We start from the raw sequence: 26,665 nt of genomic DNA on the forward strand, positions 1-26,665 counted from the left end.
TTATATACACGTGTGTATGTTTGTGCTTGTATAACGTGGCAGGGGGGACACTTTGGGTACCCCGCGAGGGCAGCCAGTCCCCTCAGGCGACGAGGAGGACCAGATACCCAACCGCTCTTCTCCCCTCAGGGGCTTCCCGCCCTTTCTGAGCCATTGCTGCGTGCGAGACGTGACCACCGCGCCGCCAGCCTGTGCCCCGGTTCCCCCACCCACTCCGAGATTGACGCGACCCTCTGAGCCAATCCTCGGTGCGGGTGACGCTGCCCGGCCAATCCCGAAGCCGGTGGCAGGCGGGGCTCCAGTCGACGCGCTCCGGTCGCCACAGCGCTAGCTCGTCCTCCCTCCGCCTCTTTCTCTTGCTGCCGGTGAACGAGGAAGAGGTTGCAGTTTGTTTGCTCCTGCTGCGAAAATGTCTCTCTCCAACAAGCTCACCCTGGACAAAGTGGACGTGAAGGGCAAGCGCGTGGTCATGCGGTGAGCTGCTTTCGCTGCTTCTTTTTCGTCGTAGACCTGCACCGCAGGGCTGGGTGCAAAACTGGGTAGCCTGGGGTGGTGGGCTGTAGGAAAAGAGGGTTTGGCGGAGCGGGGGGGGGGGGGGAGGTTGGCTTACCTGTTCGCATTTATATATGTGCAATGTGTATTGAGGTTTTCAGTTAAGTGGTGGCAAAGCAAGTGATGTAAGAATTAGAACGTAAATGAACATAAACCGTTATGGGTTGAGTTTATTTTTATGGTAACGTTCACTGAGGCTTTCAATTAAGTACTGGCGAAGCAGACAATGTTAGGGGGAGAAACAAACAGTTGTATTTATATCCCACCTTCCCCAGGCCCCTCCGAAGAGATCTAGGTAGTTTTCTCTAATCTCATTTTATCCCCCCCAACACCCCTGCGAGGTAGGTTAGGCCGAGAGGCAGCGACTGGCTCAAGGTCACCCAGCGATCTTTATGGCTGAGCAGGGAGTTCAACTCTGGCCTGCCAGAGGGCCTACCTAGTGCAACACTTCAAACACTACAATACAGTGACTTGCATCTGCTGCTGAACTTTTCAGCCATCACAGAACATTTACATGGCATATCAGTTCCCCCCATTTGCGATGGCATATATCTACTTTGGGGTCAAAATAGCCTTAAGGCCCATAGTTAACTACGTGGGAAGGAGCAGTATTGTGGAATGATTAGCACAAACCCATTACAGTATAGAAAAGTAGTAAAGCGCTGTCCTTTAGGTGCTAACCATAAAGCCACAGGAACAGAAAACCATAAAAACTCTAGTTTCTGTTTTAATTGAGATGTTACACATCTTATGCTGTGTATTCTGAACATGGTTACTTATAAATAATTGAACACAGTGGGATCAAGATTATGCTGTTTGATTCCAAATCTGGGAGAACTGGACTGTGATTATGTTTTATAGGACTTCTAAACCGAAAGTATTAACTTATACTAACAGTGCTTAATAATCAAAGTACAAATCACTATACAAGTTGCTAATACAGGATGCACATAGTAAACTTTTTTCCGCTTGCAGGTGCATATTTTATTCATAGCTTGTTGGCTTCTGTGGCTTGTGTCACTAATTTCAATCCCGCCCTCAGGAATAAGACTCTGAGAATTGCAGTGATTCCTATCAGGCACAGGAAAAGAGTTGTAGGTGGTTCCGTTATCCAGAAGTAATACTGAGCTCTATAGTCAATTAAACGAAGGACAACTTCAAAGCAAGATCTTCATTTTCATTTCAGCATCCCTTTGGGTGTTGCAAACTGCATAGAACTATATTTTCATGCATAGTATATTATAATTTCAGAAATGTGCTTTAATTAAGCTATTTATTTCAACTAATACTAAAGAGGGCTTTTCATTTAGTCCAGCATTTGATTGACAGGGAAGGTTGTAAATGCCAAACTATTCCAAGCCTGGCAAGAGATCATAGGTGGGGGCTGGAGTCTAAAATCCAAGCTAAGGAATTGTATGCCTACAGAGCATAATCAAAATTAGAAGAGGGAAAATCAGTTGCATCTAAACTTTGTAGTACTACCTTATTAAAAGCAGAAGTCAGTCAAACCAGAATTTTTAACTGGGGGGAAGTACTTTAATTTCAGGTATTGAGTTCTAAGCCTCAAAAAAAGAGTTTAAACTGCCATGAAAAAATTGTTATGAAATAGTTTGCTGCTCATACCACATGTGTGTGAGTTTTTTGTCTCCAAACCTTGTATATGTGTATTATAAAAGTCTTCAGTATTTTTTTTTTCAAGGTCATTGAGGTTTAGCAAAGGCATTTCATTTTGTTATTCATATTTCAGTTTCTTCCTTGAAGATATTGACAGTTTCTCTCTTAAACCTTTGTGAAACTTTCAGTGGAACACTTTCACTTTTCTACATTTTTTATACGTCTATCCCAAAGACTTGCATTACCAAGTGACCTTAATGTCATGGGCACTTTTTCATTCATACCCTGCTTTTCTAAGCATCTTCCATTGTGGTAATAGTTGCCAGCTTGCAGACTCCACCTTTATTCACTGTGAAGACACTTGTGCTGCACACAAACTAAGGAGATTGGTGAGCAGGGCCTCCTACTTGATACCCTGAGTAGAGATGTCCAGTGGCCTGTTTGTGTTTATGCAGGCCAATGGATACAACTATATAGGTGCAAAGTTCAGGCAGGGAAACTCTGGCTTTTATCATTATCTCCATTGGTTCAGTGTTGTGCTCTAAATTGCCGCCTGATTTATAGCTGGATGACTAGAGCATCAAAAGCATGGAGCTTTTTATTTATTCAATTTGCATGCCACCCTTCATCCAAAGATCTCAGGGCAGTCCACAGCATATAAATACAAAATAAAAACATACAATACATAATAAAAGCTTACCCATTATATGCTGTGGCCATCAGTCCAATTCTCCCTCCACATTTACCATCTAACTTAATGATAGCAGAATGTTACATACCAAAGCATGTTATTTATGGAGAAGCCTAGAAAAGAAATGATTTGCTCCTGCATTTCTTTTGTGCCTTTGAAACTTGGGGAATGTTATTCTAAAAATCTTACATTGAGTAGAGTCAGCATGTTTCCTGGCACTACCTTTTCCTGTGTTAATTGCTTAAAACAAAATCTAGTCCTGTTAATCGTAATGTGTTCTGTTCTGCCAGTTGCTATATTATGCAATGAGACTTCCTGTCTCCTTCAGCTTTGGGGCACAGCATTCTTTGTAGAAATGGCTTCTGAGGCTCTTCCTGCTCTTCTGTCTGTTGGGCAGGCTACATCATGCGGGCCTTTGCTGAGTAATCTCCCTGCGTAGGCATGTGAGATGAGTGTTTCTGGAAGCACCGTTTGCTATTGAATCTACGTTTTTGTACAGTGCTGGCTGAATCAAGCAGGCCTCTTATAAAACCCAAATCTTGTACGTGGTTGCTAAATGCTTGAGACAAATGCTTCCTAAATATTATGTGCTTGTTTTTGACATCCCAGATGATGAGAGCCCTAAAGTTTTGTTAGAATTATCTTTTTTAATATAAGTTTTATTTTATAATATTTTGCTAGAATTGCCAAGCATCTGTGATCAGGGAGATTGTATACAGCACTTAAAATAGTAGTTTACACAAAAGTGGGGCAGTAGTTAAATAAATAAATAATTAAGTGGTAATTGCAGCATCCCAGAGTATTTAAATTGGAGAGAGAAACAGTGGTTGACCCAAGGAAATCATACAAGCTTGAGAAGTGACTTGATCCTAGATTTTCTGTATAAAAGTCCATTGCTTTAGTCACAGCCAAGTCTCTGGTGGTGGTCTTTGATCTGCAAGTACTTCAGATGCAGTATATGCTGCATCCTTCCTGGATTATTATTATTATTATTTTACAACAGTATAGTTAAAGCAGTTTATGAAGGAAAATAAGGGATTATAACAGATATTGAAGATGATTGCACTCTGTGTTTACCTTGCCTGTAAAACTCATATTGTGTCTAGGTGGCTTTTGTGCCTCTCAAACCCCTACCCTTCCTGGTTATGGAATGGGTATTAGAACATTTTTCTCCTATTCTCTGCCTGACTCTTTGAATTCAACCTTTGTTTTCTAGTCAAGGGCATCTCTGTTAATACTTTTGATAACTTAGATATTCATAACTGGTTACTTTTATTTTAGGCCAGGGGTGGCCAACCTGTGACATACCCACAGGTATTGTTGGACTGCAGCCTTCATCATCATTGGCCTTGCTGACTGGAGTTGATGGAACATGGGGCCCAACAACATTCTGGTGTTCTAATTCGCATAGTAATGAATTTCTAAACTTTTGCCTGCCTAGAGGTTGAACAGTGGCAGAAGCCTACAGCAGGAAATATATCTGGCTTATATAGCCTTGTTCATGAGTGTTGAAGCTGTCTCAGCATGATTTACTCATTTGCAAAATTTCCTTTCTTTCCAAGGAGCTCTTTGTTGTGTACATGGTTCTCCCCCTCATTTTATCCCCACAACAATCCCGCAATGTGAATTAGACTGAGATTGAGTGACTGGCCCAAGCTCACATAGTGAGTTTCATGGCGAAGTGGAGACTTGAGCCCTGTTCTCCTAGGTCCTAGTCAGACACACTGATGATTATGCCATGCTGGCACAAGTGGATTAATTCACTCAAGCAGCCTCTGAAACAGGACAGCTCTTGCAAAACCCTTTTGCAAGCTTTCTCCTTTTTTGCAACAGTTTTACCTAAAGTGATTCAGCACAGTTAGGCTTTTCCCTTCACATGGTCTCTTTGCTCCACCACTGCCCCCTGGTTTTGAAATTTATATTCCTGGTATAGAGAAGAGAGGTTGCATGGATTTGAGAGCCTTTGAGCGCTGTACCAACCAACACAGAAGGGGAAGGGAGTAGTACAGTAATACTATGACAGCTGTCCCTCTGCACTCACCCCACCCAAGTGCAACTTTTGCTGCAGCTCCTTTTTGAGTATCTTGCCTGTTTTGCGACATTAACAACAGCGTCCAGTAATTAATGGTGTTTGTGTGAACAACTACTTGCACTGAAACATTTCTGTCCCTTTTTTTTAGGGTTGACTTCAATGTTCCAATGAAGGACAACAAAATAACCAACAACCAAAGGTAAGAGTCCCCGCAAATTTCAAGTAGGACATATGCTTAGTCATTCCTTGCATAGTGATTCTAGTAGACTGTGACTCAGTAAAAGAAAAAAGTAATTTACTCATATGAGGTTTCAGGACTGATGCCCTGGCATTTCCAGGTAAGATACTGAGGTACTGATGATGTGAAACATGTCTTGGGCTCATTCTGTCCTGCCAAGCTAGATTTAGGGCCATAGCTCAGTGGTAGAGCATACCGCCTGAACAGTATCTCCAAGTGGGGTTGGGACAGACTCCCTTCCTACAATCCTGGAGAGTTGCTGCTAGTTAGCGTAGACAATACTGAATTAGATGTACCATTTGGCTGGCTTTGTATAAGGCAGCTTTCTATTTGAATCTACTGCTAGTCAAAGTTGATATCAAGATAGCCTCTGATTAAAGGCAGCTCATCATACCAGCTTCATGTTTCCTGCTAATGCTGTGCTAGGTTTGAGGGGGCTTGAGCAGCAGAGGTGTGTTCAAGACCATTGGTCTCCTAGCAGCTCATACTTGCATTGTACTTTAGGAGGAGAGGCCTCTCCACACACCTTTTTGAATTTGACCACTGCTGGTGTATTGTTTTGCCTTCTGTTGGCCGGGAGGAAAGAAAGGGGCAAGATAGGGAGAAAAACTTGAGGCAGGATCTGTACTTAGGAGCTCTGTGACCTGTCTCCCTTGAAGCAGGTCCCCTCTTGCAGGCTGTGGTTCCAGTAGCAAGAAGCCCTACTGACCTCTGTAACTGTTGGATGTGCCTCTTTTTCTCTGGATTGATATTTTAAAACAGGATTAGAAATTATTTTATTGAGAATGAGGATAAAAAACACTTATCCACTGCAGAATATTCATTCCAGAGTAACTAACTAGGCATTGCCACAGCCTTTTCTTTTTAACACAACCATCCAAAAGGGGCTATATATTATTTCGACTTGCATATTCAGCCTTTCTGCATTTTGAGTAGTTATTGCACCAAACGGATAGTCTGTGCACCAAGCAAGTTAATGGCTGCAAAGATTTTAATGGTATCAAACTGATCCATCTTTAACAGGACTAGTGAAACATTTGTTACAGTCCCACACATGGTAAAGTGATAGTGACCAAGGCAGTTTGTATTGTAGAGAACAGTTAGTGTGGTATAGCAGCTGATGAGGGAGAATATTTCTACCTTAGTGAGATAGGAATGAAGAGGTTAATGGGATCTATTACTTCCTGATTCTAATAACCCTTGATTCTGTAGCTGATGTGCATAATCTCTCCTTTAAAACCATGATCTGTTGATGTAGCTTAGATGCCGCAGGAACTGCTGTGGGAACCTTCTGATCTTCTATTTTCGTTGCAGAATCAAGGCAGCTGTCCCAAGCATCAAGCATTGCTTAGACAATGGAGCCAAGTCTGTGGTGCTGATGAGTCACCTGGGCCGGCCTGATGGGGTTCCTATGCCCGACAAATACTCCTTGAAACCAGTAGCAGCAGAGCTCAAAGCTTTGCTAAGCAGGTATGGCACAATGACATTACAGACTGACTAGAAAGAGGTGCTTTGAATGATAATTTGTTGTGAAGCGTTCTTATAATTGGTAAACTGAGGCTATACATTTATCTGGGAATTGTCTCCAGGGATGTCATGTTCCTGAATGAGTGCGTGGGTGCAGAGGTGGAAGCAGCTTGCGCTAATCCTGCAACTGGCTCAGTCATTCTTCTGGAAAACCTCCGATTCCATGTAGAAGAGGAAGGGAAGGGAAAGGACGCTTCAGGGAACAAGGTGAGACATCTTGTCTTGTGTTCTGCTTTCTCTACTGCATCACTTCTGGGTGCTTAAATTGTGCCACTCTCATGTAGATGTTTCCACAAAGTTACTAATAGTTCATGCTCTCAGATGTCATTAGAGTTAGAAATTGATACATGCCACCCCAATCTCCCAAGTGGTGAGAGAATCCAGGGGTTCTAGGTGATTCTCCAAGGTTCAATTTTCTTGGAATGAAGGCCAGCAGTGACTGTGGTGTCCTTGGGATATATGGTTTTATTTGCACCAATATAGGTATCATTCATTTTATGCAGGGGTTATGTTCAGGGGGTGACATGCATACACCAAAGCATATGTATACCAACCACCCGCTTGGAGTTGCCCCCACACAAGCAGTCTATTATCTATTATCTGTAACCCTTTTCCTTGATATGGTTACAAAGACAACTCGGAGCAACTAGCATGAAGAGATGCTCAGCTGAGCATTTAAGCCTGATATGTAAATAATTCACAGGAGATTGATGATATGCATATAAGTATAGAGCAGTGCATGTGCTGATTAACCATCTTGTGCCCAGAGAATGAAGAAAGAATGCTGGCTAAATAACTAAAATCACTGTTTAAGGCTGTGGTACCCAAAGTGGGTGGTGCTGTGGGTTAAACCACAGAGCCTAGGACTTGCCGATCAGAAGGTCGGCGATTCAAATCCCCGCAATGGGGTGAGCTCCCGTTGCTCAGTCCCTGCTCCTGCCAACCTAGCAGTTTGAAAGCACATCAAAGTGCAAGTAGATAAATAGGTACTGCTCCAGCGGGAAAGTAAACTGCATTTCCGTGCGCTGCTCTGGCTCACCAGAAGCGGCTTAGTCATAGAATCATAGAGTTGGAAGCTGTACGCTGGCTCCCTCGGCCAATAAAGCGAGATGAGCACTGCAACCCCAGAGTCGGTCACAACTGGACCTAATGATCAGGGGTCCCTTTACCTTTACCTTTTACCCAAAGTGGATGGTACTTGTCGTGGGGGTGCTAATAGGCAGTGGACTGCTGGAGGTGTAAATAACTATCAGACTTTGAAAAAACTAGTATCACTGGATCAAGATCATCAATTTGAATTAACTACACTAAATAATTTTAATTGGATTTTGAATACATGTGCAATTAATTGTTACCGTTTTGAATGTTACTGGGTGATTCTCTTCCTTAGTGAGTTGTGCAAACCACTGTTTTGAGTACTGCTTTTTATAGGTTAGGGTGGGGAGTTACTGGAACCATAGGGTTGGTGGTCTGAAATGGTTTGGGAAACACAGGTTTAAGGGTATGTTTTTGCAGGAAATATCTTCAGCAAGAGCATGTGAGAAGCATGTTTCCCTTCTCCGCTCAGTTAATGCTGTGATTTGTTCATAGGCTGTTTGAACCCTGTTAACTGGGACTGGCAAAACCTTTGAATCCAGATGCCACACTCTGCTTGGGCAGCCACTTGGGTATCCATACCTCTTGACATTTTAATGAAGGTCGCCATGACCATTTGGTTTCTTTTCTTAGCACCTCTGACCCTATTAAGACTTGAGTCTTGGCTCCCTTTCGATGCAGCCACAGTGATATATAGTACAGTGTCCTTTTTTAGGTTGATACAGAACACCACACTGTGCTATAAAAGCACATGCAAATTAACTTCTCAAGATGAAGAGCTTGAATTTAGAGATTCCAGCTTCAGCCTCTTGGCACAATCCTTTCGTCCTCATCTCCATTCGAAAGTAACTGTCAAGTTACCTTGCATTTACACTTTTAACACTTGTTCCCATGGTCCCATTTTTTTCTTAAGACCCTGGCTTCCCTTTTTGTTGTCTACCTCTCTTCTATTCTTGAAATATTGGGATAGTATTGCCTGTATCACTGAAATGTAATTATTTACTTTCAAAATTTTCTATGCTGCCAATATGAAGAAAAACGATGGTGTTGTGAACAGCATAAAATAAGTTAGAATCATAGAATCATAGAGTTGGAAGAGACCACAAGGGCCATCGAGTCCAACCCCCTGCCAAGCAGGAAACACCATCAGAGCACTCCTGACATATGGTTGTCAAGCCTCTGCTTAAAGACCTCCAAAGAAGGAGACTCCACCACACTCCTTGGCAGCAAATTCCACTGTCGAACAGCTCTTACTGTCAGGAAGTTCTTCCTAATGTTTAGGTGGAATCTTCTTTCTTGTAGTTTGGATCCATTGCTCCGTGTCCGCTTCTCTGGAGCAGCAGAAAACAACCTTTCTCCCTCCTCTATGTGACATCCTTTTATATACTTGAACATGGCTATCATATCACCCCTTAACCTCCTCTTCTCCAGGCTAAACATGCCCAGCTCCCTTAGCCGTTCCTCATAAGGCATCGTTTCCAGGCCTTTGACCATTTTGGTTGCCCTCCTCTGGACACGTTCCAGTTTGTCAGTGTCCTTCTTGAACTGTGGTGCCCAGAACTGGACACAGTACTCCAGGTGAGGTCTGACCAGAGCAGAATACAGTGGCACTATTACTTCCCTTGATCTAGATGCTATACTCCTATTGATGCAGTTATAGAACTACTTATCAGGAGGAACAATCCTCAGTGAATGTAGAATATTTGGAATTGCCCATTTGGGTGCAGTTCATCTTTTGAGAGGATGTCCATCTTAAATTACAGAAAAGCTAAGTATTTGCTCTTGTGCATTTTTAAGTATGGCTTGTTTCTCATTGTTTGCCAGCTTTAGTATGTTACCTTGGAGAAGCAACAGGAAAGGTGGCTGCCTCAAGCCTGAGCTGAATAAACGGTAGATGCCTTAGAAATGCTGCAGCAAACACTGAAGATGCATTGCGCCTATGTGCTGTGCTGGTGACTTAATCAGGAGCTAAAGGAGAATGGATTGCACATACTTCCTATTCTGCTAGCTGCCACTGGCTGTAGTAGAGGCAGTTAAACTAAGTACATAAAGCTGATCAGCTGAGGAGATGAAGCAGCAATTGATTGTATTAGTTTAAACCAATAATAATAATAGATTTTTTCCCTCCTCAAGGTTAGAGGAATGCTACAGATCTGTACTGCCTATAAGCAACTATTAGTTGGCAGTGTTTCCTGCTGCTTCCCAGTCTTGAGACAGGATTATTTTTAAGATCCCTACCTCCACTGCCATATGAGCAGAGGCTTTGTCAGGTTGAACTGCACAACTCAACCAAAGCCGTACTAGATAGATATTTAATTATTTGTTTCATTTATATCCCACCTTTTTCTCCAAGGAGCTCATTTAATCCCTGCAACAATGCTGTGAGGTAGGCTAGGCCTAGTAGGGATTTGAACCCAGGTATCCCAGTTCCTAGTCTAACCACTACACCGCACTGCTTCTCAGTGTGTTGCCGGCCAAGAAGGCTGAAGAGAGCTTGCTTATTTATTAATTAAACTAATTGGTTGCTTAAGAAGATAACTCAAAAGCATAGTACCTACATTGAGACCAGCATAAAAGAAAAAACCAAGAAAAATCTAAAAGACAATCCTATTTTTAAAAGGCAAGATTAAAACATCCCACTCTCTGAAGGAAGCTATAGTTAATTAAAAGCCAGAAAAGAAAAACTTTTTTGTGTGAAGCTAGCAGTTCAAAAGCACATCAAAGTGCAAGTATATAAATAGGTACCACTCCGGCGGGAAGGTAAACGGCGTTTCCACGCGCTGCTTAGTCATGCTGGCCGCATGACCCGGAAGCTATACGCCGGCTCCCTTGGCCAATAAAGCGAGATGAGCACCGCAACCCCAGAGTCAGTCACGACTGGACCTAATGGTCAGGGGTCCCTTTCATGTTATGGTACCGGACACGTCTCAGGGAGAGCATCCCACAAGCACAGAGCCACCACTGAAAAGGTCTGTTCTCATGTTGCCACCCTCTGAACCTCCTCTGGAGGGGGCACCTAAAAAGGGCTTCAGATTATCATGCAAGGTCCAAATCGGTTCATATGGAGAGAGGTGGTCCTTGAGATACTGAGTCACATAAGACTTTAAGAGCTTTGCTCCGTTTTTAATGGGAGAGTTAGCAGGCAGAGTCTGTTTGCCTTTGACTAGTTCAAAATGTGATTGTGTTGTTGTTGTTGAAGTTGCAAATATACTGTGTGCATTCATTCCGTTTCATTAATAAACTGTTTTGCTCTTTCAAGAGGCAGAAGGCATCCTTTCTTAATTTTTTTATAATGAACATTTATCAGAGTAGAATCTGCACCTCTTCCAGAATGGCTTTCACTAGCTCAGAAAAGAGAAGAGCTCTGATCTCTGCATTGAATGAGAACCACCTTGTGGTGGAAGCAATATGACGAGCTGTTCTGCTGTACATAGTTCAGAAACAGCACAGAAATGTGGCCCATTCTCGTAGTGAACTGTTTTGAGGTTTCATTGCAGTCAACCTGTATAAAGTTTGCTACATAAAATAAATGAAACAACCTGTACAAAAAGTGCTTAATGATGATGGCATTTTAAAGCTTAAAACCCACCTGTCTTCCTTATTTTTTTGTACTTTTCATATGTACTGCATTCACTTTCCATTTTTTAAATACTGCTGTCAAGATGAGAGTTTACATGTGTGCTCAGAGGCATTTAAAATACACCTTATACGAGGAGATCAACTGTTGTGATTACTGGATGAAAAGGTTCCCTACCCTGCCCAGGAAAAGCTCTTAACAATTCTATTTAAACAGTGATTTGGTGGCTTCTAATGCCCATTGATAGAGTAACTAAAAGTGAGTTTTTAATTCTCTTTCTCTTCCCAGATCAAGGCTGATCAAGCAAAGGTTGATGCTTTCAGAGTGTCACTTTCTAAACTCGGAGATGTTTACATCAATGATGCTTTCGGAACTGCACACAGAGCTCACAGGTATGTAAGCCTCTGCCTTTTATTTTGTCATGGCTGGGCTTCTGTCTGTTTCAGAGACTGGCTTTTAACAAAACGCACATGCTGCTTGAGTGTTATGAATCCTCAAAGTGCTTTACAAAGAAAAACACATTAACATTATCAATAAAAGACAGTAAAAACAGGTAAATAATAAACTAAAAACAGATTGAAACACATGTAACTTCTGCAGGACTAGATGGGCTCACCTAAACAAAAATGTTTTTAAGATGAGCTGGAAAGAGTATAGCGAAGGTACCTGCCTGATATGAGTAGGCAGGGAGTACCAGGATATAGGTTTTGCCACACTTAAAAGGTAAATTTCTTACGGCAGCAGAACCTTACAACACAGAATTATGTGGCACCTGTAACAGCACCCATTCCACAGACCTTTAGGTTTGGATTCTCACCATTATCACAGAATCCTTTCGATCTTTTATGAAATACACAGTGATATTTGCTTTATTAACAATGTAGTACTGTTTGCTTTATGCACTGAAAACAGCTTTATATGGGCTCAGTTTTCCTCAGACTGCTGAGTTGTATATTCTACTAAGCAGCTGCATTACATTGACACCCAGTGGGATGGAAAATTTTGACTGCCATAGGCCTTAGGTAAAGGTAAAGGTATCCCTGCCCGTACGGTCCAGTTGTGTCTGACTCTAGGGTTGTGCGCCCATCTCACTTAAGAGGCCGGGGGCCAGCGCTGTCTGGAGACACTTCCGGGTCACGTGGCCAGCGTGACGAAGCTGCTCTGGCGAGCCTGCACCAGCGCAGCACACGGAAATGCCGTTTACCTTCCTGCTATAAAGCGGTACCTATTTATCTACTTGCACTTAAGGATGCTTTCGAACTGCTAGGTGGGCAGGAGCTGGGACCAAAAGACGGGAGCTCATCCCGCCGCGGGGATTCGAACCGCCGACCATGCGATCGGCAAGCCCTAGGTGCTGAGGTTTTACCCACAGCGCCACCCGCGTCCCTCGCCATAGGCCTTGGATACTCCTTAATTTGGTTTTGAAAACTAAGTTTGCCAAGGTATGAGAAGTGTGTTTCTGTCATGCAAATGTTTTAAATCTATATCCTTTGTCAAGTTGCAGAAATAACTTTCAGGTTTTGCCATGCAGCCTCTAAAAACCACCCTTAATTTAACAAAGCAAAACTCTGGTGATGGATCTTTTCACTTCCCTTTTCCCAGAATTTCACCCAGTAGCATAAAATGGGTATTCCATATTGAAAATGTAAAAAAAAAAAAAAGTTCCTTACAGAATCTGCAGGTCATGTGCCTGTTAGATCAGAAAAAAGATCTGGACTTCTGTTATCTCATAACCTAAAAGTATCTAGATGGAAGAGCTCAACTATTTTTGTGATACAAGCCATGGTTTAATTTCTGAGGTCATACAGTGCCACCAGTATATGCAAATGCATGGCTCATTTAAGACTATATAGAACCTTTATTCTCAATAGTGATGGAGCTCACCAGGTGGAGAAGGCTTCTGTGGTGTATCTTTGTGTTTTATGTTTGCACTTTTATTTGTTAACAAATCATTTTTTTTATGTGGACTTCTGAAGTAACATGCCTTTTACACAGTTGTTTATTCGTTGCTAAATATTTGCACAGTTGTGGACTTGAAGGGTTTTGTAGCATCCATACATATAGCATCAAAAACAACAGTGGAACTCATTTTTATTGGCTGATTTGTATATTTTCTCTCCAATGTAACAGTTCCATGGTAGGTGTCAATCTGCCTCACAAAGCTGCTGGTTTCCTGATGAAGAAAGAACTGGAGTATTTTGCAAGAGCTCTAGAGAACCCAGAGCGACCCTTCCTAGCAATCCTGGGAGGGTAAGGACAAAATATATTTGCCTTTATTGTTGTTTGCTTCTACCTTTATGTGAACTTGTAACTAATTGGTTTACTGTGCAAATAGTTTTACCTTCTATATTTTCAACACTATGTCTATTTCAGTAATTCTTTTAAAAAATAATATTTTAAAATTTTATTAAATGTGTAACAAACAAGCCTGAAGTACCCCCAACAATCCAGCAAAGGGTGGTGGTGGTAAGAAAAAACATTTGAGCATGATTAGGTATAAGATAAGGAGAAAATATTAAAAGAAATTTGTGCAAAAAAGGCAATATGGCAGTATTCCAATATAAGACACAGCAGATCAGAAACTCATATATTGTAATCAAAAACTACACCACATGAAATCACATTTGGATAAGATTTGCCTGAATGTGTTGTTAAACTACAAAAATGGGCCCACGTCTCCTCCAAGAACCTGAAGTCGGTGGGTCAGTTTCTCTGATGTGGCTATAAATAAGGCATTTTCAAACCAGTTCATAATAGAGTACATAAAAGTGTAGAGTACAGTCAGTGCATATTGTGTCATGGGCCAAATCAGCATGTCTCTGTGGCTGACCTTTCCACCAAAGTTTAAAGTACAAACATATTCCTTATTCAGCAGTGCTGTATGTAAATTGACACTGCCTGACGTTATGCAACTATGAGGAACTGTAGCTGGATACATGTCAGCTCCTACAGCTTCCAAGAGGCATAGTTTGATGATGTAGATAAAGATGTACAGTCTCAGAACATGCGGTCAGATGCCAGAATTCTATATGTTAAGCCTAAAATGCTGTTTTTGTCTGGAATATTCCCCCCACCCCACCCCCCGGCTTTGCTTAGAAAAATGAAATTGGGGTTTTAAAAAGCATTTTTCAGGGTTTTGTTTTTTTAAGAATGCAGATTGTCACAAATGTAGTTATAAAATCTCAAGGACTGCATTGCAATTAAGATTTCATTCTTATTGTGCACTGCTTTGAATCTTCCTGATTGCCCTAATTACAGCTTTCAAATGTGTATGATAAAGTACAAAGACCTGAGCTGCTTTGATGGCAAAATCTTTCTGTTCCTTTCTTCCCTGCAAAAACAAAGCAAGTTTTTGACGGTGGCGCTGTGGGTTAAAGCCTCAGCGCCTAGGACTTGCCGATCAAAAGGTCGGCGGTTCGAATCCCTGCGGCGGGGTGCGCTCCCGCTGCTCGGTCCCAGCGCCTGCCAACCTAGCTGTTCGAAACACCTCCGGGTGCAAGTAGATAAATAGGGACCGCTTACCAGCGGGAAGGTAAACGGCGTTTCTGTGTGCGGCTCTGGCTCGCCAGAGCAGCAATGTCACGCTGGCCACGTGACCCGGAAGTGTCTCCGGACAGCGCTGGCCCCTGGCCTCTTAAGTGAGATGGGCGCACAACCCCAGAGTCTGTCAAGACTGGCCCGTACGGGCAGGGGTACCTTTACCTTTACCTTTAAAGGCCCCCCTGTGGGGGCAAGCATGCAACCATGAATAATAGGGAACACAGTAGCCTTGCAGCTCTTGACTTGACCTATCTCTGTTCATTTGCTGTGCTGCTGCTACCAGAAGTCCATTAAATTTCTCAATGGTGTTTCCAAAGGCCAGCCTTCCCTGTGCTGACTGGGAATGATGGAACTTGTAGTCCAAAACGCAGAGGTTGGGAGCAAGCCTGCTTCCCCCAGTTTTAAACATGTTGTGCCAACTCAATTCATAATGTTAAAAACAGTAGGTGTGCTGTTTTAATCTCTTACCTAAAACTGCAGTGTGTACTGTTGTACCTTGGCTCCTGAACAGAGTACAGTACAGTACAGTACAGTACAGTACAGTACAGTTGTACCTTGGCTCCTGAACGCCTTGGGAATCAAACGTTCTGGCTCCCGAATGATCAAAAACAGGAAGTGAGTGGGGTTTTTTTGGAAACCGAACATTCAGTGTGGCTTCCACTATTGTTTCCAGCATGTCTGCACAATCGGAAACCAATCAGAAGCTACACCTTGGCTTCCGAACATTTTGGAAGTCGAACGGAAGTAGGATTGTAGACACTACATATGGTCAGCCCATTATTGTGGGTGTCAAATGAAACCAGCTGGTGAGAAGATGGGTGATAAATTCAATAATTTATAGAGCACTTGCTTTGCATAATAAAAATCCAGTCTAGTCCCTATCATCTCCAAGTAGGGCTGAGAGAGAACACTGTTTGAAATCCTGGAGAATTCCTGCCAGTCCTTGGAGAGTATACTTTGCTAGATTGACCAGTGAATATGACTACTCTGACATTAATGAATCCATGCTAGTCATTTCCTGTGTCCTTATTAACCAGTGCTACCAGTACAGTTGCACCTTGGTACTTGTTGAACGGCTTGGTACTCTTGCATTTTGGCTCCTGAATGATCGAAACCTGGAAGTGAGTGTTCCGGTTTTCAAACTTTTTTTGGAAGCCAAACATCCAATGCAGCTTCCACTATTGTTTCCGACACACCTGCACAATTGGAAGCCAGTCGGAAGCCGCGCCTTGGTTTCTGAATGCTTCAGAAGTCAAATAGACTTTCGGAACACATTCTGTTCAAAAACCAAGGTATGATTGTAGTGCATAATGTCTTTTAGAAATAACTATTTAGAGCATTTTCAGCCAAAAAGGTTCCCAGAGTGGCTTACATACAATCAATAAAAACAAGACAGTGCCTTGTTCAGAATCCGGGTTTTTTTTTGGGGTGGGGGAGCAGCACACTAGAGTGGCCAGCTTTGGAGACCCTGGGTATTTTCCTTCCCACTTTGCTGCAACTTTTCCTGTTTCGCTTTGAGTTAAATTGCTTCATGCTTCTGTAAAATGAGATGAAATCCTAGTAACATCCAATGCAGTGGAAGAAGTTGGAACAAGAGTCCAACCATACCACATACTTAATAAATGTTGGATACCTCCTGTAGTTCTAGTGTTTATAGATACACATTCAAATCATTAGCCAAACCTCGATTTTTTCCCCTGGCAGGGGTGGAGAGTGGGCTTCTAACAGTTGTAACTTTATCCCCTTTTTTGCTTTAAGAGAATTATTAGATTATCATGCATCAATACATGTGACTTCCTCATTGATCAATAATTATGTATTTGTTCTCTGTATTTATTTTTCTGTATTAGGTACTGATAACAAGTGAAACTTGGCAATAGTAGGCTTGTCTACAACCCTGCTAATAAAGTGGTGCATCAACTCACATTTTTTTCTTCTTCCCCTAACCTCTCTCTGTTCATCAGTGCTAAAGTTCAGGATAAGATTCAGCTGATCAAAAACCTGCTGGATCAAGTCAATGAGATGATTATCGGTGGTGGAATGGCTTTTACCTTCCTTAAAGTGCTCAAAAACATGAAGGTATTCAACCTGCAGTGTCTGCTATATATAATTTGGGTGATAAAGATGCTTATTATGTTTCCTTGACTGTTTCTTTATAACATTTCCCCAAGCTGGTGTCTTCCATGTGTTGTGGACTGCAACTCTCATCCGCCCCAGCATCATATGGCTGTGATGGCTGAGGCTGATGGGAATTGTAGTTTGAAACTTCCAGAGAACACAAGCTTGGGGAAGACTGTTCCATATGTGCAGTCTTAATTGACAGTAGTTTTTGAACTGCATTCTATGGCTTAAAATTTGCTAAACAGATCTGGATGCAAATTCATGAGCAAAATACCGTATTTTTTGCTCTATAAGACTCACTTTTTCCCTCCTAAAAAGTAAGGGGAAATGTGTGTGCGTCTTATGGAGCGAATGCAGGCTGCGCAGCTATCCCAGAAGCCAGAACAGCAAGAGGGATTGCTGCTTTCACTGTGCAGTGATCCCTCTTGCTGTTCTGGCTTCTGAGATTCAGAATATTTTTTTTCTTGTTTTCCTCCTCCAAAAACTAGGTGCGTCTTGTGGTCTGGTGCGTCTTATAGAGTGAAAAATACAGTAAATCATGTATAACAGGACATTGGATTTGGGGGCAGGCTAGGCTGCTGGTAAAATCTCTGGCTGTTGGCTGTAACTTAAACGCTCAGAGGACAAGCTGAAAATGTTTTTCCTGCAGCTTCATGTAGTTTATCTGGTGTTTTCTTATTTATATATATTTAACATAATAAAGTTATGGGATGCGGGTGGCGCTGTGGGTTAAACCACAGAGCCTAGGAATTGCCAATCAGAAGGTCGGCGGTTCGAATCCCCGCCACGGGGTGAGCTCCCATTGCTCAGTCCCTGCTCCTGCCAACCTAGCAGTTCTAAAAGTGCAAGTAGATAAATAGGTACCGCTCCAGCGGGAAGGTAAACGGCGTTTCCGTGCACTGCTCTGGTTTGCCAGAAGCAGCTTAGTCATGCTGGCCACATGACCCAGAAGCTGTACGCAGGCTCCCTCGGCCAATAAAGCGAGATGGGCGCCACAACCCCAGAGTCAGCCACAACTGGACCTAATGGTCAGGGGTCCCTTTCCCTTTACCTTTACCTAACATAATAAAGTATACCAACAAATGCCAAATAGAAGTAGAAAGAGATTTCTAGAACTAAACATAATTTGGATTTATTTAATTTATTATGTTAAGACTTTGTAGTGAAAAAAAGATTTTCATTACAAAGTCTTAACACAATAAATTAATATCACAAGGTTCCAAGTAACACAAAAGGATTTACATTATCCTGTTCTTTATTATTCTAGTACATTATAAAAAGACTTCATTTCTCTATGAAGACATTTGTTTGTTACCTGCCTTCTTTGGTTTTCACTATGTAAGCTTCACCATGCTTACTTACTATGTGCCTTCAGTTATGCTTCAGGCACCAGGCAAAAACATTCCTCTTCACCCAGACCTTTGGCTGATTGACATCTAATGCTCTTTTAAATGTGTTATGGTAGGGGGGATTTTTGTTTTTTTCTTATATTTTTAAAGTATTTTGTGGGTTTCATGTTGTAGCTTTATGTTGTGAACCGCCCTAAGATTTACAGGTGTCAGTATACAAATTTAATAAATAATAATAGTACTAGGTCCTAGGTTTTAGTTATCAATTTCCTCAGGGTTGATTGTCTTGATATCTTTCCCCCCGCCCCGCCCCCTTCTGACAAATAATAATCCTGGCAGCAGTTAAGAAGTTGCATTAATTCTCTGTCCTCTGTTAGTTACAGTTTCTTTAACATACCCATATTATCTGTTGATGTTACTTGGATTTAATAATAAAAAATACCTTGCTTTCGAGATTCTGATTTGCTTTGTAGCAGTCTACACAAACATCTGTAGATAGCTACATAGTGCATTGTCTTCTGCTTCCAGATTGGCAACTCTCTGTATGATGAAGAAGGATCAAAAATAGTCAAGGACCTGATGGCTAAAGCAGAGAAGAATGGTGTACGCATCACTTTGCCTGTTGACTTCGTCACTGCAGATAAATTTGATGAGAATGCTAACACTGGAGAAGCGACTGTGGCCTCTGGGATACCTGATGGATGGATGGTAGGTTTAACTCTTGATTTCCTGCAGATGTTTTGGGTTGATGGGAGTTGCAGTCAAAAGCATCAAAGGGACCCACATGGAGAATTCTGGTTTAAAGACTGGGGAGAGGTTGGGGGGGTGGGTTGAGGAGCTCTTCTACTTGTTTGATCTTTCTGGTGCAATGGCTGAACAGCTACCACCCTCCCCTTTTTGATCCTAGGGTTTGGATTGTGGTCCTGAAAGTGTTAAGCTGTTTGTGGAAGCAGTGGGCAGGGCCAAGCTGATTGTATGGAACGGTCCAGTTGGTGTCTTTGAGTGGGACAAGTTTTCTAAAGGAACTAAAGCTGTGATGGATAAAGTTGTGGAAGTTACATCCAAAGGCACCATCACCATCATTGGTAAGAGCCACCATTCGTTGTCTTCTCCAGTTCAAATGAATAGTTTTTCAGTCTTTTGGAATACTTGATTTATTTATTTTCTCTTCATAAGAAGGGCGTAAGAAGTTGCCTTATACATGGTCATACTCTGGGACCGAGCTTTTAAGCCAGTGGTTCCCAAACATTTTGGGGCCACTGCCCCCTTGGTTTCACAAACTCATCCCCAGTACCCCCTGTCCTACCCTAACTGATTAAACATTATTCAGAAAAGCAGATTCTACAATCCAATAACAAAGATAGTAACAATGGAATTCAAAAAAGTAACAATTAATTGTGCATTTATTCAGAATCCAACTAAAACTATTTAACTGATGAACTTGCTCCAGTGATACCAGCCTTTCAAAGTCTCATAGTCATTTTAATCTCCAGTGACCCCCTTAACTCTTAGCACACACCCCAGCAATCCCTTTAGTGCAGTGGTTTTCAGCCAGTGTGCCCCTGGGGTGCGTTGAATGATAGTCAGGGGTGCTGCAGGCAACTCTGGCCTCTGTCCCTCTTTCCTTCCCTCTGATGCCCTTCTGCTTTTATGCCTCCCAAAGGCTTGCACACCTGTTTATTGCAGCAGCCCTGCTCATAAGTTCCACAGGTGAACTTGGCATTTTTGGCAGGCGCCAAAAAGAGTATGGCAATGGCTTCTGCCTGATGTCTATAGGCAGGGAGTTCCAAAGTATAGGTCCTGCCACACTAAAATACCAGTTTCTTACAAATGCAAAAAATATTATGTGGCACCTATCACCATGCCAGTGTATGGGGTAAGGCGACCTCGCAGTTAAGCTTCCAAATTATGCTTCCAAAACCATTTTCAGGTTCCTTGACTGTGTTTTCTTGAACAGGTGGTGGAGACACTGCTACATGCTGTGCCAAATGGAACACCGAGGATAAAGTTAGTCATGTTAGCACTGGAGGTGGTGCCAGCTTGGAACTCCTAGAAGGTAGTGTGTGTTTTCCTCCCTCTTCCTTAAAGATGTCCAGGGGATTAATTTTGTTTGTATGCTTTTTTGTACCTAAGTCATGCTTACAGCTACTCACACACATGATTACTCTTCAAAGACCAGGGCCAGGTGGCTAAAGAAAATCAATGTCATGTTATACTACTGTTTGTTTCTTTAGAATTGTAAAGTTGGAAGGGACCTCAAGAGTCATCTAATCCAATCCCCTGCAATGCAGGAATCTCAGCTAAAGCATCCATGACAGATGGCCACCCAACCTCCCCTTTCAGCCCAAAGGCTCTCAAGAATAAACAGATGCATACAAATACAATAATATAAAATAATGCAAATACAATACAAATGCATATACAATACAATAAAAATAAATCTTAATATTTCAAAAGTATTGATACATTAATTTTCCTGACAAAAAGGCAGCAGATTATTCCCAGTGAAAGACTTGAAAGCAAGAAAGAGCAGGATGAGCAGCTCCTCCTAAGGTTCTTGAGCAGGGACGTGGGGCAAGACAAGTAGAGTAGCTGGTGCCTGTGATGGTTCCAGCAGACCCCACATAGGGACCATTTTCATGACAGCTGCAGTTTTGCATAATGATCGTGACCAGAAAAAGGTCTACATCTCAAGCGCTCGGACTGAGGCCTCCATAAAACCCTGACCCAGGACATAATTTCTGGCCACATGCCTTGACTAAACAAAGGGGTGAAACTAATGTTTACTATGTGCCCCCCCCCCCCGCCGTCGCCGCCAAAAAAAGGCTTATGCACTTAACCAAATTCATTGCCTACTCTTTCACCAGGCTCGCAATTCCAGGACTAAAGAGTTGCCCTCATATTTGCAGCTCTTTAAAAGAGCTGTCTATAATAGAAACAGTTTAGAAAATTGCTTTATATTGAGTCAGACCCTTGATCCATCTTAGCAATGTTTACACTCACTGGCAGTGGCTCCCCAAGATCCCAGCCCCACCTGGAGATGCCACTGGGGGATCAAACATGGGGCCTTTTCCATGCATAGCAGATGGTTCACCACTGAGCTGGATTACTGTCCTGTGTCGATTTACTCAGTGTTCAATCAGCATTGTCAATGGAAGTTTTTTGTGGGTGCTGTTGTTTCATGAATGACTCTTGGGAGCTTCCTCTGGTAATTAGCTGTTTCTTAATACATGTACATTTTCCAAACCCTAGTGCCTTCCCCCTAAAAAAGAAAGAGGTGGCACTGGACTCGTCAGCTGTTGTTACCAAAAGTTATGTTCTGAAAGGGCTTTGTTTCTGTTGCCTAGGAAGTAGTGGAGAAAGGAAAAAATGCAGACCAATAAAAGGAGACCTGCAATGGTATACACACCAAAGGAAGACATTTTGGGAAATGTAGGCTTTGCTAAGTGGCACTAAACTTCAGAGTTTTAAATTGCACCAAACTCCTTTTCTTTAACTGTAGAAGAATTGTTAGGCAGCTTCAGACTGGGGAGAAAGGAATTGGATAAAAAGTCACAGATTGCAGAATTCGTTTAAAAAATAATTTTTTATTGGAGTACATCAAGCAATACAATAAAAATAATGGGTTTTACAAATGCAAAAAAGCAGTGCAGTATATCTGGAGGAGACTTAGGTAAATAGAGTACTTAAGGCCATTTGGAAAGCCAAATTTCACAATGTACCATGGAGAGGGAGTCGTGTGTGTCTGTATTCATTGTAAATAAGATAAAAGTGAGTCTAACCTACCTCACAGGGTGGTTGTGAGGATAAAATGGAGAGGGAGGAGAACCATGGAGGACAGGGGATAGAAAGGCAATAAATGATAGCAGTGACCTGAGTTTGTCAAAAGGCCTTGCTCAAAATCTCACTAAGTAGCTTTTAGACCGGCTACTGCTGCCTCATTCTTACCCCCAGCCTGCCCCAGAATGATAATAGGCCTCTTTAAAAGCTTACTCAGAGGGTGCTCATGGAGAGCTTTCAGCACTTGAGGCAATTTTAATACTTTATTATCTGTCCACCTTCAGGACTGTGACTGTGCTTTCTATACAGCATTTAAAGTTTTTCACAATCCTGACTAATACCCCAGCAGCAAACTTAATGATATTAACTAAGTTGCACAGTGCAAGATGTGTATCAGAAATTCAGAGAAAAAATAAAATAATCTTAGGGTTTTAAGATGCAGCCCCAAGCATATTTATCTGGGAATATGTTTAATTGAATTAAAAGAGGCTTACCTCTGAGAAGTCTGGCACTGGACTACTCCGCTGTTCTGAAAAGAACTGTTTTCTGGTTCTATGTGAAAGCACCTGTCAATTAAGCTTTTAAACCTATTTTAGTAGAAAGGTGAAACTAATGTTTACACACAGACCCCCCCCCCTTTCTATCCTCCTTCCAAGAAAACAGACTGCATTATCAGAGCTCAAAGATACATTAAAGTCAGGCAAAAACTCTGAAGGAGGGTGTGAAGCAGAGGAGTGTAGGTGTGTGGCCTGGGGGGGGGGGATTCCCAAGAGTGAGACGGAGGCTGGGAAGAATGACATTGGGCCCCCTGTCATGTATAATATTATTTGTATGCTGCCCTTTCACAAAAAGAATCATGCGCAGATCTACAACCACAAAAAAAAATGTCCCCAAATCAACCATCATGAAAATAATCTCAGCAACATAATAGCAAATATCTATCGATAGCTAAAATAACAAGGGAGCTTGCCAGTTTCACCTTGGTCCTATGAAGACTCCTGTGATGTTGCTTAAAGCTTCCAAAGGTGCAGGGGTGTGTGATTCCTTGACCACCCAAAAACACACACACACACACACTGCAAGTCTCCAATCTGAAGGAAGTGTGATACAGAGGCTCTAAAATAAATTATTAAAAATAAACTATATTTTATGCCATAAAATTTAAATATCGCTTGACTATAAAAAAAGTCAAAAATCTGAAGGCTGTTTACAAAAAAATAAAAACAATTATCAACAATTTTTTTTCCATTTAAAACCTTCCACATTAAAATAACAATAGACTGAAGACAGGTTAAAATACACATCAACTTTCCGAGCATCTGGACAGGCTTGTCTAAACAAGAATGTTTTTAGCAGATGCCAAAAAAAAGTACTGCAAAGACACCTGCCTGATATAAGGCAGTCATGAAAGTGTCAGCCAAAGCCAGTTTCCATGTACCATCCTTTATAGATTCTTTATGTGTTAAAAGATGTTCCATGATGCATCATCTTTATATGTGTTTTTCTCTCTTACGCTGTACAGGTAAAGTTCTTCCTGGTGTGGCTGCTCTGAGCAACGTGTAGCAGTAGATGAGAGTGTGGGATGAATAAGAGCTCCCCCCTGACATGTTCCTGTGCACAGCCCTTAAAGCAACCACTGCAGCGCTTCTGTATTCGTACTAGCAGCAGAGTCAGATAAAAATAACCTGGAAGATTTACAGCAGCTCTTGTCTGCAGTTTACCTGATGTTGACTGTTGCCCCACCTGAATTTAGTGTTAAATGGTTTTTGTGATATTTAGAGTGAATATATTTATATATTTTTGCCTTCTTACCAAGGCCAAGTTCCCCTACTAGTTGTCAGTACCTCAAAGCAAGTTTCTTTATTCAATCTCAACAGCTTGTTTAGCTACTGCTACTTCTCACCTTTGCACAGTACCACAAGGTGGAGGGAAAATACAGATGTCAACTGCAATGTTAGCTTCTAAATAAATGTTTTGAGATGCAAACAGAGTTGAAAGTGTGTTTCTTCTCCCCCCGCCCCCAACCCCTAGGCTATCATGCACATTATCTTCACACTGTTTTGTGCATCTGGTTATTCTTGTATACTTCTATAGTCTTGCTTATATTTCTTACCCTTTGGAGGACATGGTGGGGACGTATGTTAACAACAGGCAAATTATCTAGCACTTGTTTATTTAAGCCTGGCAGATAGATAAAAGACAACCAAAAAAGATGATCTTATTAGTACTGGGAAATTGCAGGTTGGACCCGTTTCTAGGACAGCTTGTGCCCTCCAGATATTTGAGACTGCAGAAATCCTGCTGCCACATATTTGCTGGATGCAGGTGCTGGCAGCTGGCTTTGGCTGAGGGAAGTTGCAACCTTAAAACATCAGGAGAGCACCAGGTTGGGTGCAACTATTTGAAAAGGCCTCTTACGTCTGCTGTTTGGAGTCTGAATGAATTACATAGGTACAGTTTTCTGTTTTAGACTGGGATGAACTAGAAGAAATATATTTTTATTAGTTTTTCAGTTGTATAGAGAGCAAACCAGAACATAAAGTCTACATAAAGAATTCCCCTCCTCCAAAGCAGAACGGGAGGGCAGGAGCATTAGCACTGTATATAAGATAATCATATATCAATGAGTGGCAAAAATAAATACCAATGCAATAATAAAAGCTGGACCTTGATAGAAGACCTGAAGTCAAGTTATCCTGGTGGTTTCCAACAGGTGTTGTGACAAAATGTGGACTGGATGAGCTCAACTTTTGGGTGAATTTGTAGCTGGTTAACTGGCCAAACCCAAAGATTGCTCACTAATGGTTCCTCATCCTGGAAAAAAAGGACAAGTGGGATGCTGCAGGGTTCTGTCCTGGGCCTGTTGTTCAGCATTTTTATAAACAACTTAGATTGCAGGTAATGAAGCGATGCTCATACAATTTGCAGATGGCACCAAACTGGAAGGGGTAGCAAATGCCACTGAAGACAGAATCTGGATTCAATATGACCTTAGCAGGTTTAAGAGCTGGACGCAAACTAACACAATTTCAGTAGGGACAAATGTAAGGTGCTTCACTTCAGGAAGAACCAACTGCAGAAATATAAGACGGGGAACACATTGTTTACCAGTAGTACATGTGAAAAGGATTTAGGGGTCTTACTAGACCACAAGTTGAACATGAATGGGATGCAGCAGCAAAAAAAGCTAAAAAAAGCTAAGTTACAGACTCCGCTAACACAGAAATAGTACCTTGGGTTAAGAACTTTGCTTCAGGATGAGAACAGAAATCGTGCAGCAGGAGGCCCCATTAGCTAAAAGTGGTGCTTCAGTTTAAGAACGGACCTCCGGAACGAATTAAGTACTTAACCCGAGGTACCACTGTATTCTACCTTGGTTAGACCACACCGAGAGTACTGTGTGCAGGTCAGGGTATGACCATTTAAGAAATAAATATTTAAGTCTGGTGTTTAAGAATGATATTGACAAGATGGAACATGTGCAGAGGAGAGGTTCAGGAAAGCAAGCCTTATGAGGAATGGTTGAGGGTGCTGCGTATGTTTAGCCTGGAGAAGAAACTGAGAGAAGAGATGATAACCACATTCAGATATCTCAAGGGCTGGCTGCTACATGGAAGAGGGAATAAGGTTGTTTGTTCTGGAGGGTAGGACCCAAACCAATGGATTCAAATTACAAGAAAGGAGATTTTGACCAAACATTGGGAAGAACTTTCTGACGATAAGTGCTGTTTGATAGTGTCTTAAGCCAAGGTTGGACGGCCATCTGTCATGGATGCTTTTGTTGAGATATCTGCATTTCATCCCTTGAAGTCCCTTTCAACTCTACAATTCTATGATTAAAATAAAGTCCCAGCATATCACAGTAAAAGATTCTGGCCCCACAGCAAACCTAAAAGATAAAGTTACCCCTGACCGTTAGGTCCAGTCGCAGACAACTCAGGTTGTGGCACTCATCAGACTCATCTCTGGCTGGAAGGGAGCTGGCATTTGTCCGCAGACAGCTTCCGGTTCATGTGGCCAGCATGACTAAGCCACTTCTGGCGAACCAGAGCAGCGCACGGAAATGCCGTTTAGTTCCTGCCAGAGCGGTACCTATTTATCTCCTTGCACTTTGGCGTGCTTTTGAACTAGGTGGGCAGGAGCCGGGACCGAACAATGGGAGCTCACCCAGTCGTGGGGATTCAAACCGCCGACCTGATCGGCAAGCCCAAGAGTGGTTTAGACCACAGCGCCACCCGCTCTTAATCTCTTAATCCTAATCTTTTAAGATTGCCTTGAGGTTACCCAAAATTTTAGAGTAAAGATCTCAGATAAGTAGGTGGTGTTTTGCACAGTTTAGAATTATTCAGAATTAACAGTTTTCCTAATACTTAATTTAATATTAGTTTTACTTGTATGAGTTTTATTGTTTTGGATTTGATCATTGAACCAGACTTGCACAGCCTCTGCAATAATGCCCCCCTTTTAAATTTAGTACAGTAAATCTTTCAAAGTGCTCCTAAGTGAGCATGTGACATTTTTTAAACTCTCTATAAAGGGACGCAGGTGG

The 26,665-nt window shown here is 42.0% G+C and overlaps 1 protein-coding gene across 1 annotated transcript; it reads left to right on the top strand.

Annotated features, from left to right (window-relative positions):
- The first annotated feature begins 293 nt into the window (after window positions 1–293).
- Window positions 294–24,102, top strand: PGK1 (phosphoglycerate kinase 1). The gene is made up of 11 exons (XM_079961402.1): window positions 294–474; window positions 5,038–5,088; window positions 6,442–6,597; window positions 6,717–6,861; window positions 11,615–11,718; window positions 13,457–13,576; window positions 16,831–16,945; window positions 18,865–19,044; window positions 19,244–19,421; window positions 20,294–20,392; window positions 23,639–24,102. The coding sequence occupies exons 1-11, from the start codon at window positions 410–412 to the stop codon at window positions 23,677–23,679; spliced, it is 1,254 nt and encodes a 417-aa protein (XP_079817528.1). The 5' UTR covers window positions 294–409; the 3' UTR covers window positions 23,680–24,102.
- Window positions 24,103–26,665: the final 2,563 nt, after the last annotated feature.

The sequence above is a fragment of the Podarcis cretensis genome (assembly GCF_951804945.1).
Source record: "Podarcis cretensis genome assembly, chromosome: Z".
NCBI classification, from domain to species: Eukaryota; Metazoa; Chordata; class Lepidosauria; order Squamata; family Lacertidae; genus Podarcis; species Podarcis cretensis.

Coding starts and splice junctions, on each gene's coding strand:
- PGK1 (XM_079961402.1), top strand. CDS start 410: ATGTCTCTCTCCAACAAGCTCACCCTGGACAAAGTGGACGTGAAGGGC. Junction 475..5,037: donor GGCAAGCGCGTGGTCATGCG/GTGAGCTGCTTT, acceptor CCTTTTTTTTAG/GGTTGACTTCAATGTTCCAA. Junction 11,719..13,456: donor ACTGCACACAGAGCTCACAG/GTATGTAAGCCT, acceptor CCAATGTAACAG/TTCCATGGTAGGTGTCAATC.